At 38.2% G+C, this 15,697-nt stretch overlaps 1 protein-coding gene across 2 annotated transcripts in view; it reads right to left on the bottom strand.

The window, feature by feature from the left end:
- Positions 1 to 15,697, bottom strand: part of LOC148349016 (unconventional myosin-XVIIIa-like) — a 158,587-nt gene that overhangs the window by 105,747 nt on the left and 37,143 nt on the right. For both annotated transcript variants that reach the window (XM_088320741.1, XM_088320742.1), the window contains exons 7-12: positions 15,272 to 15,482; positions 14,065 to 14,207; positions 12,468 to 12,568; positions 11,141 to 11,204; positions 8,636 to 8,780; positions 2,402 to 2,572 (exon numbers count right to left, since the gene is read on the bottom strand). In XM_088320741.1, the coding sequence (XP_088176867.1) occupies positions 2,402 to 2,572; positions 8,636 to 8,780; positions 11,141 to 11,204; positions 12,468 to 12,568; positions 14,065 to 14,207; positions 15,272 to 15,482 (835 nt within the window). The remainder of the gene's footprint in view (positions 1 to 2,401; positions 2,573 to 8,635; positions 8,781 to 11,140; positions 11,205 to 12,467; positions 12,569 to 14,064; positions 14,208 to 15,271; positions 15,483 to 15,697) is intronic.

Here is a 15,697-nt window from a genome sequence, read left to right as displayed (position 1 = left end):
CAGACTGAAGGAAGACGACTTTGATGACGTCAGCCATAAGGAGGAAGATGAGGACGGCTTACCGTGGTCACTACAAGTGCGGTATGTTTTTTTAACAGAGCTGTTTGCTGTGATGCGAGCGTGTTGTAGTAGCGTTTTGCTACCCTTCACAGGCACGGTTTGGGATGAAAGTTATAATAATATTATTAAAGCTTTGAAAACTCTCTCAGTGTACCGTCTTTCTCTGTAAATATGTGTAACCATGTATAATATGTATTTGCAACTGTATATTTTTGTAATGTATTTATTTTAGAAACTTATTCTGATATGTTTTGTAAGAGAAAATGAGAAAGAAGGGGCGGGGCAAACGCGGGCTGACGGGAAGTGGAGTAAAGGTGAGACGTGTTTGTGGACGCGGCCGACAATAGTGGATATATATTTTTCCCACCCTTACCTTTGGAAATATACACTTTTTTCCTTGGATTACTTTCAACGGGCACCTGGACTCTGCAGGTCTGCATTCAATTTTAAGGACCGGTATCATTTTCCGTTCATTTTGTCGGCTGTGTTTATTGGACTTTATCGGGTATGGGTTAATTTCGTGTTTGTATTGCGTTTTTTCAATGTGGGCGCATGCGGCTAATATACAGGTGCGGCTTGGGTATGTACAAAATCGGTTTTCCTCACGAAATGTGGCGGGTGCGGCTTATAATCAGGTGCGCTCTATAGTCCGGAATTTACGGTATATATTTGTCACCGATTTACAATTTCAACCTCGATAACACAAAATTTTGGGGAACCCATAGATCTCTGTTGGGACCCATAGATTTTTGAGCATGCGAGTCCCCGGGACCCCTCACTTTTCACAGGTAAAATAAACACTGATTACTGTGTATGCCATTCATATTTCTTTCTGAAACGATGTAAGGAAAAGTGTGTCGTATGAGCCTCAGTGTCCTCGTAAATTAAACAAATGCAAAAAGCAGCGATTTCCAAGCATTCAATTACTCCAATTGACTTCAATATCTCATAAAAACGACCAGTTTGATAGCACCCGAGGGGACATTCTCAAGTGCGCTAATGCACACAAGACGGGAAGGTCAAGCGGAGGTCATATGTGTTCCACCCTGCCCTGGTGGTCAGGTGGGGAAAAAAAAAATCAGAAAAATCGATGCGTGACAAAGATGATTTCAAGGACAAGCAAGCGAGAGAGAAAGCAGAATTGCTTCTCCTCACGTAAGAGCGTGTACTTATCCGTCAAACGCCCATTGTTAAGCCGCGCTATTCATTACCAAGATAAGATTCCCTTGCTGCTTCTGAGCATGCAATTTCCCTCAGGTGGAGGTGGAGGGGGTGTCGGGCAGTGTTCCCTCTAAGCGGCGCACATTCTCAGCGCACAAGAAAATCTAGCCAGCGCACAAAAATGAGGGCTCAAAATTACTAATCGAGAAGCGACTCAAGTCAAAGTTTTAGTGCATGAGGGTAAAAATACACGTGTTCCCCTGACGTTGTGTCCTAAATGCGGTATTTTGAAGTCTAGTCGAAGTAGAACGAAGTTGAGTAAAGTTAGTAGAGTTTGTCGAGAACCGGCTTCTTCGGCTCGGCTCACTAAAAGTAACCGGCTCTTTCGGGTCCTAAACGGCTCTTCGCGTTGTTTTTGCTTCTTTAATCCCAACATGACCAAATATTATATAAAATTAAGCACAAAATGACTTAAAGGAAGGGGGGAATAGAACAAAAAAGAAAAAAAATACCAAAATGAAAAAGTAGTGAAAAACTGAGAAAAAAAAGAAACAAAAGGAAGAGAAAAAAAGAAGGAAACATTTAGAAAAAAGCCAGAAAAAAAGAAAATAAAGAAATGTTGGAAAAAAGTAAATAGAGAACAAAAAGAAAAAAGTAACAGCTCGGAAAAAATAAACACAATAAGATTTTTTTTTTTTAAAGGAATTTTTTAAAAAGTAGAAAAAAACACGGAAAAAGAAGAAAAAGTTTGTGTTGCATTCAAATAATTTCCAATTATATCAAGTGAATCTTGTTGCCAACATTGTACTTCCACTAAAACAGTTGATTAAGTACAGTTCTGTATCTTACAACCGACTAAATAAGCCCCCCAAAATGTTAACATTAGGCGACAAAATATATCAGGAAATAAAAAGAAATGGACATTTTGTGAAAGAATTGTAAGAACAAATGACGTTTGCAATAGTACATGAGTCAATTCATTCAAAAGAGAAAAATCATTTTGCATTGCCGGAAATTCAGCAAAATGCCAAGTTTTGGACATGTTTGATAATTAATTATCTTGCCACACTTGGGATTATGGTTGCTCACTGTTGTTTCAAGCGTTGCTCATCGACTGTGTGTTAACGCTCAGACCCGTGGAAAATTACAGGGAACATTGGTGTCGGGTAGACGGGTTTACCTGCAAATTCCGCACCGTTTTCCTCCGGCGTTTGGCGGACGCTGCCGGTTCTGGACAGGGCTCCCTTAGCTTGGTGTTTAAAGACGGAAGAAGATAGCTCCTCCAGGGTACATCCCAGCAGGTAGGCGGCCTTCTGGGCCCACTCATGACGTGCAAATTGTTTCCTGCCAGCTGAGAAGCAAGCGCAAAGACCTTCATTAGCCCTTCTGCCAACCCTGCATTTGCACATGGCCGGCTCTTGTGTTTTGCGGTAATTCTATCTCTGAGGCGCTGCATAATGGAGCTGGCTAGAAGGAAGCTGAGACAGCTGTGGTGTTGATGCAGAGAATTGTGGTTGAAGGGTTTTTCGCACTGTGAATGCAAATATTTACATTTCCACTCTTGACTTGCAAAACAAATCTCACCTATTTAGCAAATGTCACTCATCTTAAAGGGACAATGTGTCATATTTGACCACTTGACGACACTGTATTGTGTGGTTCAATAGCAGGGTTGGGTAGGGTTACTTTAACTGGATTACTTTCAATTACTTTTGGATTACTCCAATACTAAATATGCTAATAAAAGACAAAAGAAACGAAATATGAATAAAATGACTCAATTTTGTGCAGGCTCGGGGAGTAACGGAACACATGGAACCGCAAAAATGATCTTTGGCAAGCTGTTTGGATTTATTTTCATTTTGTTTCTGTAGCATTTTATGTTCGTTTTGCCGGGGATCAAAGAGATCAAAGCCAGGAGAGAAAGCTTACCATGTGTTGTGAGTCATCATTTTATTCATATTTAGTTTCTTTTGTCTTTTATTAGCATATTTGGTATTGGAGTCATCCCAAAGTAATTGAAAGTAATCCAGTTAAAGTAACCCTACCCAACCCTGTGAAAACAAATTTTAAAAAGCACAAGGAAAATCATCAAATACACTCAAAGTGACCCAAAAGAAACATTTTTTCTTACTTTTTTACACAGCTTTTCTTATGATATTTGTTTTATTTGGGGGGTATATTGTGCACTGAAAATGGAGAGAAAGAGAGAAGGGGAGAAAAAGGGGCAAGAGAGAGAGAGAAAAGGTAAAAATACAGAGAGAATGAGAAAAAGAGGAACAAAGAAAGAGAAAAAGAGAAAGAGAGAGTGTGAAAGAGAGATAAAGAGAGAGTGAAAGAAAAAGGGAGAGAGAGAGGGAGAAGGAGAGAGAGAAATACAAGTACAGCATTTGTGAGAGGCACCTGGCTTTGGCAACATCTAGTGGACATATTTCAACTTGCAGCTCGTTTTTCTCTTGCGCTTTGTTTTACCTCAAGAGGTAAAGCTCTCATCTTGGGATCAATAGGTCGCAAGTTCCATTCCCGGATCCTCTGTGTTATATGTCAAAGTGTCCTTGGGCAAGACACTGAATCCCTGATGCCCCCGATAAGCAAGTACTGCCTTGCATGGTTGACGCTGCTATCGGTGTGTGAGTCTGAGTGTGTGTGAATGAGTAAGCATGTAGCACATTGTAAAGCGCTTTGGGTGGTCAGTGACTTGAAAAGCGCGTTATAAATGCAATTCCATTTCCCCGTAGCAGCATAATGGCAGACAATAATGTTAGATCCCTCTAGTTGAGGCACATGTGATGTCAAATAAATTCAAATTTTCAAACTAGGAGAATTTTCATCAATGCATCTTTATATAACAGTTCATTTATTTCGACTATCATTTGAATCAAGATTGTTTTTTCAAAGAATGAGCAGGTAGGAGGCGCTAAATATTAGACACCGTCTATTTTTCCTTATTTTAAGATATATCCTCTTGTTGCTCTAATAAGTAAGATCATCCTTGAAAAAGGTTAAATTATCTTATTGAACGAAGGGTAGATAATTATGCTTATTTTAAGACCAATTTTATATAATAAAATTTTATAATATATTTTGTGAAAAAAAGGAATGAAATAAACAAAGACAATCTACCAGTTGCATGAGAATTTTGTCTAGTTTTAATAATGAAACAGGGAAAAAGACTCCTTAAAAAAAAAAAAAATCTTAATTATCTGATGGTGGACAAGTTTGATCTCCAAAAACAAAAACTTTTATTAAGAAAATAAACTAAATGCTTAACACAAGCAAAAAACAATCAACCAATTGTTTTTTTTAACTTGTTTTTTATTAAAATAGGGAAAAAAAATCATTGTAATAAGTACAATTCTTTTATCTTACCGAGTCGATGGTAGATAATTTTGATTTTTTTTTTTAATAAATAAAAAAAAATTACTGAAAGTAATCCCAAAACAGGATCAGTATCATAAAATGCTTCATATATTAAGACTTTTTATCTTATTTTTAAGGTAATACACAGTTTAAACTTAAAATAAGAATCATCCCTGGCTGAATATTGTCATCTCCCTTCTATTTCTTTTTTGTTTTGGGATATTCCAGCTCTTCTTTCTACAAAATAAGTAAATGCATGAAAAAAAAAGATATATGGGCTGCAAAAAATAATTCTTACCCCATTGATAGAAATGGTTGCCTATTTTTTTAAATGTTTTAAAATGTTTTAAATATTCCTCAGAATATTATGTCTTATCTAGCAGCTGGTGAACGATTTTACTCATTTCAAAAACAATTTTATAGTTTTAAAATAAATTTAAAATAGAATGAGAACAATTATACAATTTTTCTTGAAATTTACATTTTCATAATGTCCTAGAACAATTAGTATAAAAAATGTGAAATTTAGAAAAAAAATACACATAAACATATGTATGCCGTTTATGCTTTTAAATGTATAGTTATATTTCTATGGAATGTATTTATTTATTAGCAGAATAACAAGATATATCTTAAAATAAGAAAAGCTATACTTAAAAGTGGCACCAAAAATTGCATATTTCAGAAAAAGAATAATAAAAAGTCTTACCCTATTAGTAAGAAAAAGGACTATTTTTGGTGTATTTTTTGTTATAATAGTTATTGATCAAAGAAAAGGCGTACTAGCACATGGTACTGTTTTATTCTACTACTACGATGGAAAATATATTTTCAAAATTAGCAAAAATATCTCCAATAAATACGATCATTTCGCTCATTTTGAGGATTCTTGTCAGCGGCGACAAACAACAAAAAAAACATTTTTAAAAAAGGATTTTTACGTCCGTAACGAAAGACGGCGGGTCAATTTTCAAACATAAAAAGGAAGTACGACTGAAATAACTTTTATTTGAATTCCGAGACGAGAGAAGCCGTGCTGATACTTGTGCAAGTAATGGCCCATGAATTTATCCTGCAAGACTTTCACACAGAGAGCTGCGTAGCCGCAACGCTAGTAGATTTTATCCGGCTGACAGATCCCCTGCAGGGTCACTAATAAGCAGGAAGCTTGCACACACACGAAAAGACATCGCAGATTCTAAATATTCCGTATTTGCTTTAATAGGTGCTTTCTACTTGGTTTGTTTTAATCCTGTTTAACTATTAAGGTGTGGGGATTTTATACGGCAGGATTATGAACTATGATTGCAATGAAACAGCACAGCATCAGTGATTACAATTCCAGGCAATTTTTTTTCTCTAGTTTAAAAAGAAACACAAGCTATTAAATATTAAGGTGTGGAGATTTTATGTGGCGGGATTATGAACTATAATTGTATAAAAGCAGAACAACATCAGTGATTACATGTGCAGGCTACTGTATTTCCTTTGCAGGATTAGAGATCGTTACTGCCCCCTTGTGGTTAATTGTGAACGCGCGCAAACAGCCCAGTCTCATTAATCATGTTTATTAAATCAAATACAATTCATATTTGTTTTTAGCTCTTTTCAGAGAATTAAAAACAACTCGAAGAACTGTATAAAAATGTTCAATACAGATTAAGTTACACACCGTTTCAAAATTAAAGATAACAGATAAAACATATTGGCAAGGCACAGACAGACCATGTGAGGAAATATGTATATTTTTTTTCTCATTGTTAACGAAATCCAAGAGCTGGGACTAATAGCCTTCCATTAAATAAAAACACATTTATTTGTATATTTTCTTATACTTTATTTCCTTCATTTGTTTTAACTGGACTCTCCATTGGAAAAAATATTGCTTATTCTAAGTAAAATTGTCTTATTTTATTAAAAAATCAAGATAAAATATTATATATACATATATATATATTATATATATATATATATATTATATATATATAAATATATAGATAGACAGAGACAGAGAGAGACAGAGAGAGACAGAGACAGAGACACAGACAGAGAGACAGACATAGAAAGACAGGGAGACAGAGAGACAGAGAGAAAGACAGACAGATACAGACAGAGACAGACACAGACAGACAGAGAGACAGAGAGATATAGATAGAAAGAGAGAGATAAAGAGAGAGAGAGAGAGAGAGAGAGAGACAGAGAGAGAGAGAGAGAGACAGAGAGAGAGAGACAGAGATAGACATAGAGAGACACAGAGACACATAGAGACATAGAGACATAGAGAGAGACATAGAAAGACACAGAGACGCATAGAGAGAGAGAGACATAGAGAGAGACAGAGACGCATAGAGAGAGAGAGACATAGAGAGAGACATAGAGAGAGAAATAGAGAGAGACATAGAGAGACAAAGACACATAGAGAGAGACATAGAGAGAGAGACACAGAGACAGAGAGACACACACAGACACACACACAGACACACACAGAGACACACAGAGACACAGAGAGAGAGAGAGAGAGAGAGAGAGAGAGAGAGACAGAGACAGAGAGACAGAGAGATATATGCCTTAAGAGGTTAATAAAGTTTGACTGACTTATCTGACTGTTTTGTTGACGTTCTTACTGAAGCGCCTTATAGTCCTGTGCGCCTTATGTATGGAAAATTTATGACTAAATACCATTTTATGATGGTGCGCCTTATTATCCGGTGCACCTCATAGTGCAGAACATACAGTGTACAGAACATTTTTTTTTTAAATTCCCTTCAAACTTACACACAATAAAAAACGCATGAGAGAACTACTGAATTCCAACGCAAGAACAACAACAGTCTTGCCCTGGGTTTCATCATAAAATATAACTAGAAAAATCCAGACTGAACCTCAAGGTGAAATAGACTACGTCTCCCAAGGTGCATTTGGTTGGCATGACAAGACCCAAGGGTTACGATATATCGTTTCTCTTTTGTTTTTACTTTCCTGCTGCAAGAACTGTGCAGCAGCCTCTCTTGATCTAGATCAGGGGTCTCCAACCTATTTGAAGCTGAGCTATACTTTTTTTGTTACCAATTAGCGCAAAAGGTTACTAGTCCGTGTTTCTATAACTTGTGTTATTACTATGTTATTAATATAGTATTACCAGGATGTAATTATTAGAAAAAAGGTTTAAATAAGCACAACCAGTAAAATATCAGGCAAGTTGGACAGAAATTGTCCTAGAAAATCACAATCACATTTTTAGAATTGGTTTGTGAGCTAAATATGAGTTCAGATACGAAACATTTAACTCAATCATATCTCTTTTCGATATTAAAAGTATGAACACAATGGAGTTTATTGTTTGTGTGCAAAATAAAACCATAATTAAAAAGAAATTAAAAATTAAAACAAACAAAAAGATCACCTGCTACATAAGACAATGTTATTTACTTAAAGTTTCCATTTTCTTCATGTCCTAGAAAATTATGTTTAAAAACCCCAAATTTAGATAAAATACACTTAATATGTATTTGCTTTCCCATTTTTACATTTATATAGTATTCCTTTGCAATTTATTTTTATTTTGTTACAAAATTAGCGAGATACATCTTAGAATAAGAATATCTATCATTTGAAATTGGCACAAAAAATGGAGAATTTGTTCAAAAAAAATGTAAAAAAATACATAAATAAAAGGCTTCCAGTATCGGTAGAAAAAAAAATCCCTACCGAATTTATTCGTGTATAACGCACATTAAGAAATAAATCAGTTTGGGTTTACATTATGCACAAGGTTTTATCGTATTATATTACCGTATTTGTGCAATGCTTGATCAGTCGAAAAATAGTGCTGACCACAATCACAAAACCCTGTATGCAACGGGAATAGAACCTGGACTGCGGCAGTGAGAGAGCCAAATCCTAATCCATAGACAGTCATTGACACAGATGCCAGATGGGAAGGCATTCGATTTTATCTCACAGCACTATTTTTACTCACGGGACCAGCGGCGGGTGTTAAAATATGAAAAAAAAACAGAAATGAACACAAAAAAAAGACATTTCGAAAATGAACCTTTAGTAGCTCCTGCCGCCCCCAGGTGGTAGATGGCCCCCAGGACGAGCCAAAAAGCTCTCTGTTCGTCAGCACCGATCCCCAGAACCTTCATGGCCGCTTGCAGCTTGGAAAATTGTTGGGCTGCCCGCTGCTTTTCCTCTGCCTAATGGAAATCACGACACACATTATAAAATGATACTGGTACCGGCTGACTTTTAGTGACCATTTAGGGATGGACGTGTACCGATCCCAAGTATAGGTATTGCCAGATATTTTCAAGGTTTTACTACTCATAACATGGCTGCCATTTAGAGACCATTAATGTACACCAATCTCTTGCTATGTAACAGTTTACTTAATATCGGTTTTGCTACTTCGCGGAGTCTCGTCATGCACTGTGTTCTGCATTTTCATTGGCCAAAAATAGGAAGATGCTTTCAATCGCCAACAAAGTTGGATACCTCGACCCGCTCTGGAGCCAGATGCGAGTCGTTAGCGCTCGGTGTGGCTGCCTGGCGCTTTTTAAAAAATGTTTGATAATGGAAAAATATATGGTTTCTGTAGGGCAGAACCGGAGGGATCGTTGCCATAATCTATACAGTTGTACAATTAAACAGCAACGTTATTTTTCTAAGGTTTTAGTTCTAATGATAATTGTGTTGTCTGAATTTAATGATCATTTATGGATGCGCGAATACTGATCTGTTGGTACCAGTGCTGATACTAATATATTTTCAAAGTATCTATCGATAGCATTTAGGGATAGGCTGTCATGATTTGCCCATTGCTCTCACCTGCGCCCACTTGTTTAGCCTTAGCTGCTGCTCATTTCCTGATTGGTTCCCCTCCTATTTAAACACATCACTCTTATTCACTCCTTGTCAGTCCGTCTGCAAACCTCAGCGCACGCAAGGCAAGCACTTTTTGACTCTGGCTCTCGTTTTGATCATGCCCAGTTTCCTGTATCGATCCCCGATCCAAGCTCCGTTCTCCTGTCCCGGCTACCCATATCCTCGTTCTGTTTTCTATATCGATCCCCAATCCAAGTTCCGTTTTCCTGTCCTGGCTACCCGTATCCTGTATCGATCCCAGATCCAAGCTACCCGTATCCCGATTCTGTTTCCTGTATCGATCGATCCCCGATCTCTGGCTTCTTGCTCGTCCTGGCTACCCGACTCGTTCCGATCTCCGACCGCGCTCCGTCTCCCGTCCTGGCTGCTCGACTTGTTCCAATCTCTAGCCACGATTTGTTCCCGAGGGCTTCCCGCTCCTCCTGCCCAGCAAGCACCAGTTGATACCAGTCTTTTTTAAGGTATCAGTACTCATAACACTGTTATTGGTTCCCCTCCTATTTAAACACATCACCCTTATTCACTCCTTGTCAGTCCGTCTGCAAACCTCAGCGCACGCAAGGCAAGCACTTTTTGACTCTGGCTCTCGTTTTGATCATGACCGGTTTCCTGTATCGATCACCGATCCAAGCTCCGTTCGCCTGTCCCAGCTACCCGTATCCTGTATCGATCCCAGATCCAAGCTACCCGTATCCCGATTCTGTTTCCTGCATTGATCGATCTCTGATCTCTGGCTTCCTGCTCGTCCCAGCTACCCGACTCGTTCCGATCTCCAGCCACGATTTGTTCCCGAGTCGATACCAGTCTTTTTTAAGGTATCAGTACTCCTAACACTGTTATTGGCTACTTTTTGTTGAACATTTACAAACCAGGAGCCTAAAAATATACATATGGTAAATACTCACTAGATAAATGCAATTTTAAGTAAAAATATGATGTTGAGATTTAAAGTGAATCATTTAAATATATTATTCATGCAGAACAAAGGGTTAATATGTACTAATTGTGTCGATACTTGATATCTGGAGACAGGATTAAAGTATTGGAATCAGTCGGGAAAATGTGATATTGCACATTTCAGAAATTCTATTCAGGAACGGGAACGTACTGAGGTATTGAGGACGATACCAGTCTTTTTAAAGGTATCAGTACTTATTATTTGTTAAGTTAATGTAAAATTAATGAAAAATGTGATATTACGATTTAATTAGTACAATAATTATCTAAATGGATGATTTATGCAGAAGAAAGGTTGAATATGTACTAATTGTATCGATATTTGGTATCTGCATTAATCATTAGTCAACATTTAGGTATTGGAATCAGTCTAGAAAAATGTGATTTCCAACATACGAAAAATAAGGTATCAGATAGTGGTATTAGCTTCTTTTTTAATAATAATCAAGATCTAAAGCAAACTAATCCATTAAGTAAATGCATTATTAAGGAAAAATAGTCTGTGGGGTTTAATTAATCATTTTTTGCAGCGGGTTTTAATGGACTAATAGTAAAAATATTCGCTATTAGCATTGAAAATTATACCATTCAGGTTTTGGGTATTGGTATCAAAATATAGTATCGGACATTCCAAACCTCCAATGCTTTGGGAAGAAAAAAAAAACACATTTTAAATGCCAGTTTTAAGAAGAATAATGATTTGTAATAACTCTACCTTAGTCTGAGGCACCATCCCAAACGTATTATTCTCAGCAAAGTGGTTTAGGTGAAGTTCAGTCCTAATAAAAAAGACAGATGGCAAATGGGTTCACTTTTCTCAACAATGTAAGATACAACATATAAAAAAAGCTTCTTTTTTTAACCCTTTGCCAAAATGATCATTCAAATGTTGCTTGAATACATACACATTTCAAAAACAAATGAATTGATTGCAGCTCCAGACCAGTGTTCGCACATTCTCAGCGCAAAAGAAAATCTAGCCAGCGCACAAAAATGAGGGCTAAAAATTACTAATTAAGAAGCGACTAAAGTCAAAGTTACAGTGCATGAAGGTAAAAATACACGGGTTCCCATGACGTTGAGTCCTAAATGCGGTATTTTGAAGTCGAGTCGAAGTAGAACGAAGTTGAGTAAAGATAGTAGAGAACCGGCTTCTTCGGCTCGGCGCACTAAAAGGAACCGGCTCTTTTGGGTCCTAAACGGCTCTTCAGGTTGATTTTGCTTCTTTAATCCCAACATGACCAAATATTATGCAAAATTATGCACAACATGACTTAAAGGAAGGGGGGAATAGAAAAAAAAAGAAGAAAATACCAAAATAAAAAAGTTGTGAAAAGCTGAGAAAAAAAAGAAACAAAAGGAAGAGAAAAAAAGAAGGAAAAATTTAGAAAAAAAGCCAGAAAAAAAGAAAAAGAAATGTAGAAAAAGGTAAATAGAGAACAAAAAGAAAAAAATTTAAAAAAAGTAGAAAAAAAACACGCTAAAAGAAGAAAAGGTTTGTGTTGCATTCAAATATTTTCCAATGATATCAAGTGAATCTTGTTGCCAACATTGTACTTCCACTAAAAAATGTGATAAAGTACGGTTCTGTATCTTACAACCGACTCAATAAGCCCCCAAAAAATCTTAATATTATGCGACAAAAGATATCAGGAAATAAAAAGAAACGGATATCTTGTAAAAGAATTGTAAGAACAAACGACGTTTGTAGGCCGTACAACCTTTGCAATAGTACATGAGTCAATTCGTTCAAAAGAGAAAAATTATTTTGCATTGCTCCGCAAAATGTAACTTGATGTCAAGTTTTGGACATGTTTGATAATTATCTTGCCACACTTGGGATTATGGTTGCTCACTGTCGTTTCAAGCGTTGCTCACCGACTTTGTGTGAACGCTCAGACCCGAGGAAAATTACAGGGAACATTGCTCCAGACGTTGGGTCTGCTAGAAATCCATCACCATGATAGATAAGATCTAGTCACACTTTATAAGGGTCGGAGGTGTACCGTGCATTCAAGTGTCCGGTCAGCGGCGAGCCATACCTCAGGGAGCTGTCCACTCCGGCCATTAGGTAGTAAAACACGTGAAAAGTGGTCTCGCCCTCAGGTCGTCTCGTCACCCTCGTCTTCTCCAGCAGCATTGTCTGCGAAGACCCGCACAAACAGTCACAGTCAGGACGGTTAGTAGATAAATAAATACAGTAGACCCCCAGTTTACGGCAGTTTCCCCACCGTACGACAAACAACAAATTATTTTACTTCCAGAAAATCTTACATAATTACTATTTTGCGGTGTTCCTGCATGCGATTATTATTGTTAACCAGTGTTCTCGTTTGCCCGCGTCCCTGCGTCCTAGACGCATCATTTTTGCTGGGGACGCCTAGCTTCAAATCAACGAGCGTCCCCGGGATGCAACTTTTTTGACACAAAATTGTCATTATTACCTGATTACATTTTTTTTTTAAACAAAGATTTACCGCACTCCAAACTTTTTGTCAGGCAGATCCGCCATTGTTGTTTTGGTCTCGCGGTTCGAGTTTTCGTCTGCACGCCGATCTCGAGTTGTGTGGTGAAAAGTCCGTCTCTTTTTAGAGAACCGGCTTTTTTGGCTCGACTCATTCAAGAGAGCCGGCTCTCAAACGGCTCACTTGCTTTAGTGCATTATATTACGAATTATTATGGGGTGGCAGTAGCTCAGGAGGTAGAGCGCTCGTCTTGGGATCAAGGGATACCAGTTCGAATCCCGGCTTGTCCGTGTTACATGTCGAAGTGTCCTTGGGTAAGACACTGAACCCCTAATACCCCCAATAAGCAGGTGAGCGTCTTACATGGCTGCAATACAAGGCCGCTATTGGGAAATGTGAAGCACACTGTAAAGCGATTTGGGAAGTCATTGACTTGAAAAGCGCTAGATAAATGCAGATCATTTCATATTATGTTGTATAAAGAAGTTAAGAAAAAAAGGAAGTATAAAAGGAGAAAATAAAAAAAAAGACAGGTTTGTGGTTATCCCTTTAATACCAACAATAATTTGATGCAAAAAATGAATTAATAATTTAAAGATTAAAACTTAATGAATATATAGATTTGTATTATATATTTGTCGCCGATTTACAATTTCAACCTCGATAACACTAAATTTTGGGGACCCATAGATCTATGTTGGGACCCATAGATTTTTGAGCATGCTAAAGGGCGAACCAAAAACCTAATAACCATGGAAAAGAAACTTGTCATATCCAAGATATACAAAGGAGGCACACAAACGGCTACCCTCAAAAAGTTTCATGGCCCGGCATTATTAGTAAAGATAATGAAGCACTAAAAGCACGAAAATCTTCTAAGGGCATGATTATCGACACCAATAGAAGATTCAAAATCGGTTTTAATTTTGATGCGCCATACTCTCCCCTTTAGCATCCACCAACTAACTCCAGCGTACCAGCTTTTCCCCTACCTGTTTTATATTCAATCACATACATGCATACTACTTAGTAGTGGTATTTACTATGTATTATTTTAATATTAAATATGTACAGGTATATATAATATCAACCATTTTGTTTGGGATATTGGGGGTCCGGAACGCTTCAGAATGGTTTATAGTCGTATTTCGGGGGTCGACTGTAAAATAAATACCTGGATAGAGGCTGAGGTCACCAGGCCCGACTGGTCGAAATCCAACGAAACGATATGGGAAAAGCGACTGGCGTTCCCGTTCATGCAGCTGGACGCGTTTCCGAAGGCTTCCAAAACCGTGTACACTGCCTGCCACTTTTCCACTGAAAGACCATTAGATTCATGACACTATGCACAATACAGTGGAACCTCGGTTTTCGAACGCCTCTCAGTTCGAACAAATCGGAGTCCGACCAAAAATTTCGAGAAATTCTTGCTTCGCTGTTCGGTCAAAAAATCCGAGTTCGAACGCCGGTAATGCGTGAGTGCGTACGCTAGGGTGCGATGCTGAGCGGCGTACGGGTGTTTTATCTCCTTATTATGCCTCCGAAGAAAGTCAGTGCAAGCGGCAAAGTTGCTACAGGTGAAAAAAGAAAAGTAGTGCGTACAACTATTGCATTTAAGAAAGAAATAATAGCAAAATATGAAGGAGGTGTGCCAATGTCTGCTCTTGCTAGGGAATACAGCATGGCTAAATCTACGATCAGTACGATACTAAAGAATAAGGAGGCTGTGAAATCTAGTGATGTGGCTAAGGGAGTGAGTGCTATAAGCAAGCAACGGCCGCAAGTTTTGGAGTTTTTGATGATTTTTCTCTCCCCACCGTCCACCTGCGCCTTCTGCTGACCACCACAGAAATCCTATTCATACTTCTTTTCTTTATCCTTTTTTTATTTTTACACGTTCATGTTAGCGTAACCTTTCATTCGGAAGATTACGATAATGCGAACGTACGATTAGCCTGGGTTAGCTTTACGTTAAACATTCAAGGTAAACATTCAGGGTGTTGGAACGGAGCCCAACATTCAGGGTGTTGGAACGGAGCCCCCTTTCCAGTCAACCGCTCACCACTTGTTGTGGAGACCCGGGTGCTAACTGACTTGTAAACGACCTGATTTTTTTATTTTTACACGTTTATGTTAGCGTAATCTTTCGTACGGAAGATTACGATAACGCGAACGTACGATTAACCTGGGTTAGCTTTACGTTAAATGTTCAAGGTAAACATTCAGGGTGTTGGAACGGATTAAAACGATTTACATTATTTTTAATGGGAAAAATGATTTCGGTGAGCGAACAAATCGGTTTTCGAACAGGGTTCTGGAACGGATTATGGTCGAGAACCGAGGTTCCACTGTATTTATATCCAGGATTTGCTCCAACATACAGGAGAATGTTTTGTTGGTGCTGCCAGCAATGGTGACCAGATATTGAATGACGTGTTGACAGTTTGTGGTCTTGCCGCTGCCGCTTTTGCCCAGCAAGACGATGGACTGATCTTGGCGGGTGGTCAGAAGCTTCCGGTAGGCGGACTGAGCCGTGCTGTAAATATGCGGGGCCGAATCTTCCCTCCGACAGCCTTTAAACATTTGCATCACCTGCCGGGAGACAAACGTACGGAAATAGAAGAGTGACAGAAGACGACGCCCTCTGGAGGTTGGGAGGAACGATATAGGCCTAAATTGATATCTAAGACCACGCGCGTAGAGGCATGATCTGGTGAAGCGTCCCAGGTCCATATAAATGGAGGAGCTGATCGATAGCTCACCCACTCGTCTAGAGAATTAAATCAAGATCGTTCAAAGTTACATTG

The sequence above is a fragment of the Urocampus carinirostris genome, chromosome 17, assembly GCF_059441175.1.
Source record: "Urocampus carinirostris isolate Australia breed hairy pipefish chromosome 17, RoL_Ucar_1.0, whole genome shotgun sequence".
In the NCBI taxonomy this organism is placed as follows: Eukaryota; Metazoa; Chordata; class Actinopteri; order Syngnathiformes; family Syngnathidae; genus Urocampus; species Urocampus carinirostris.
Note: the sequence above shows the minus strand (reverse complement) of the source record. Positions and strands in the feature narration are given on the sequence as shown.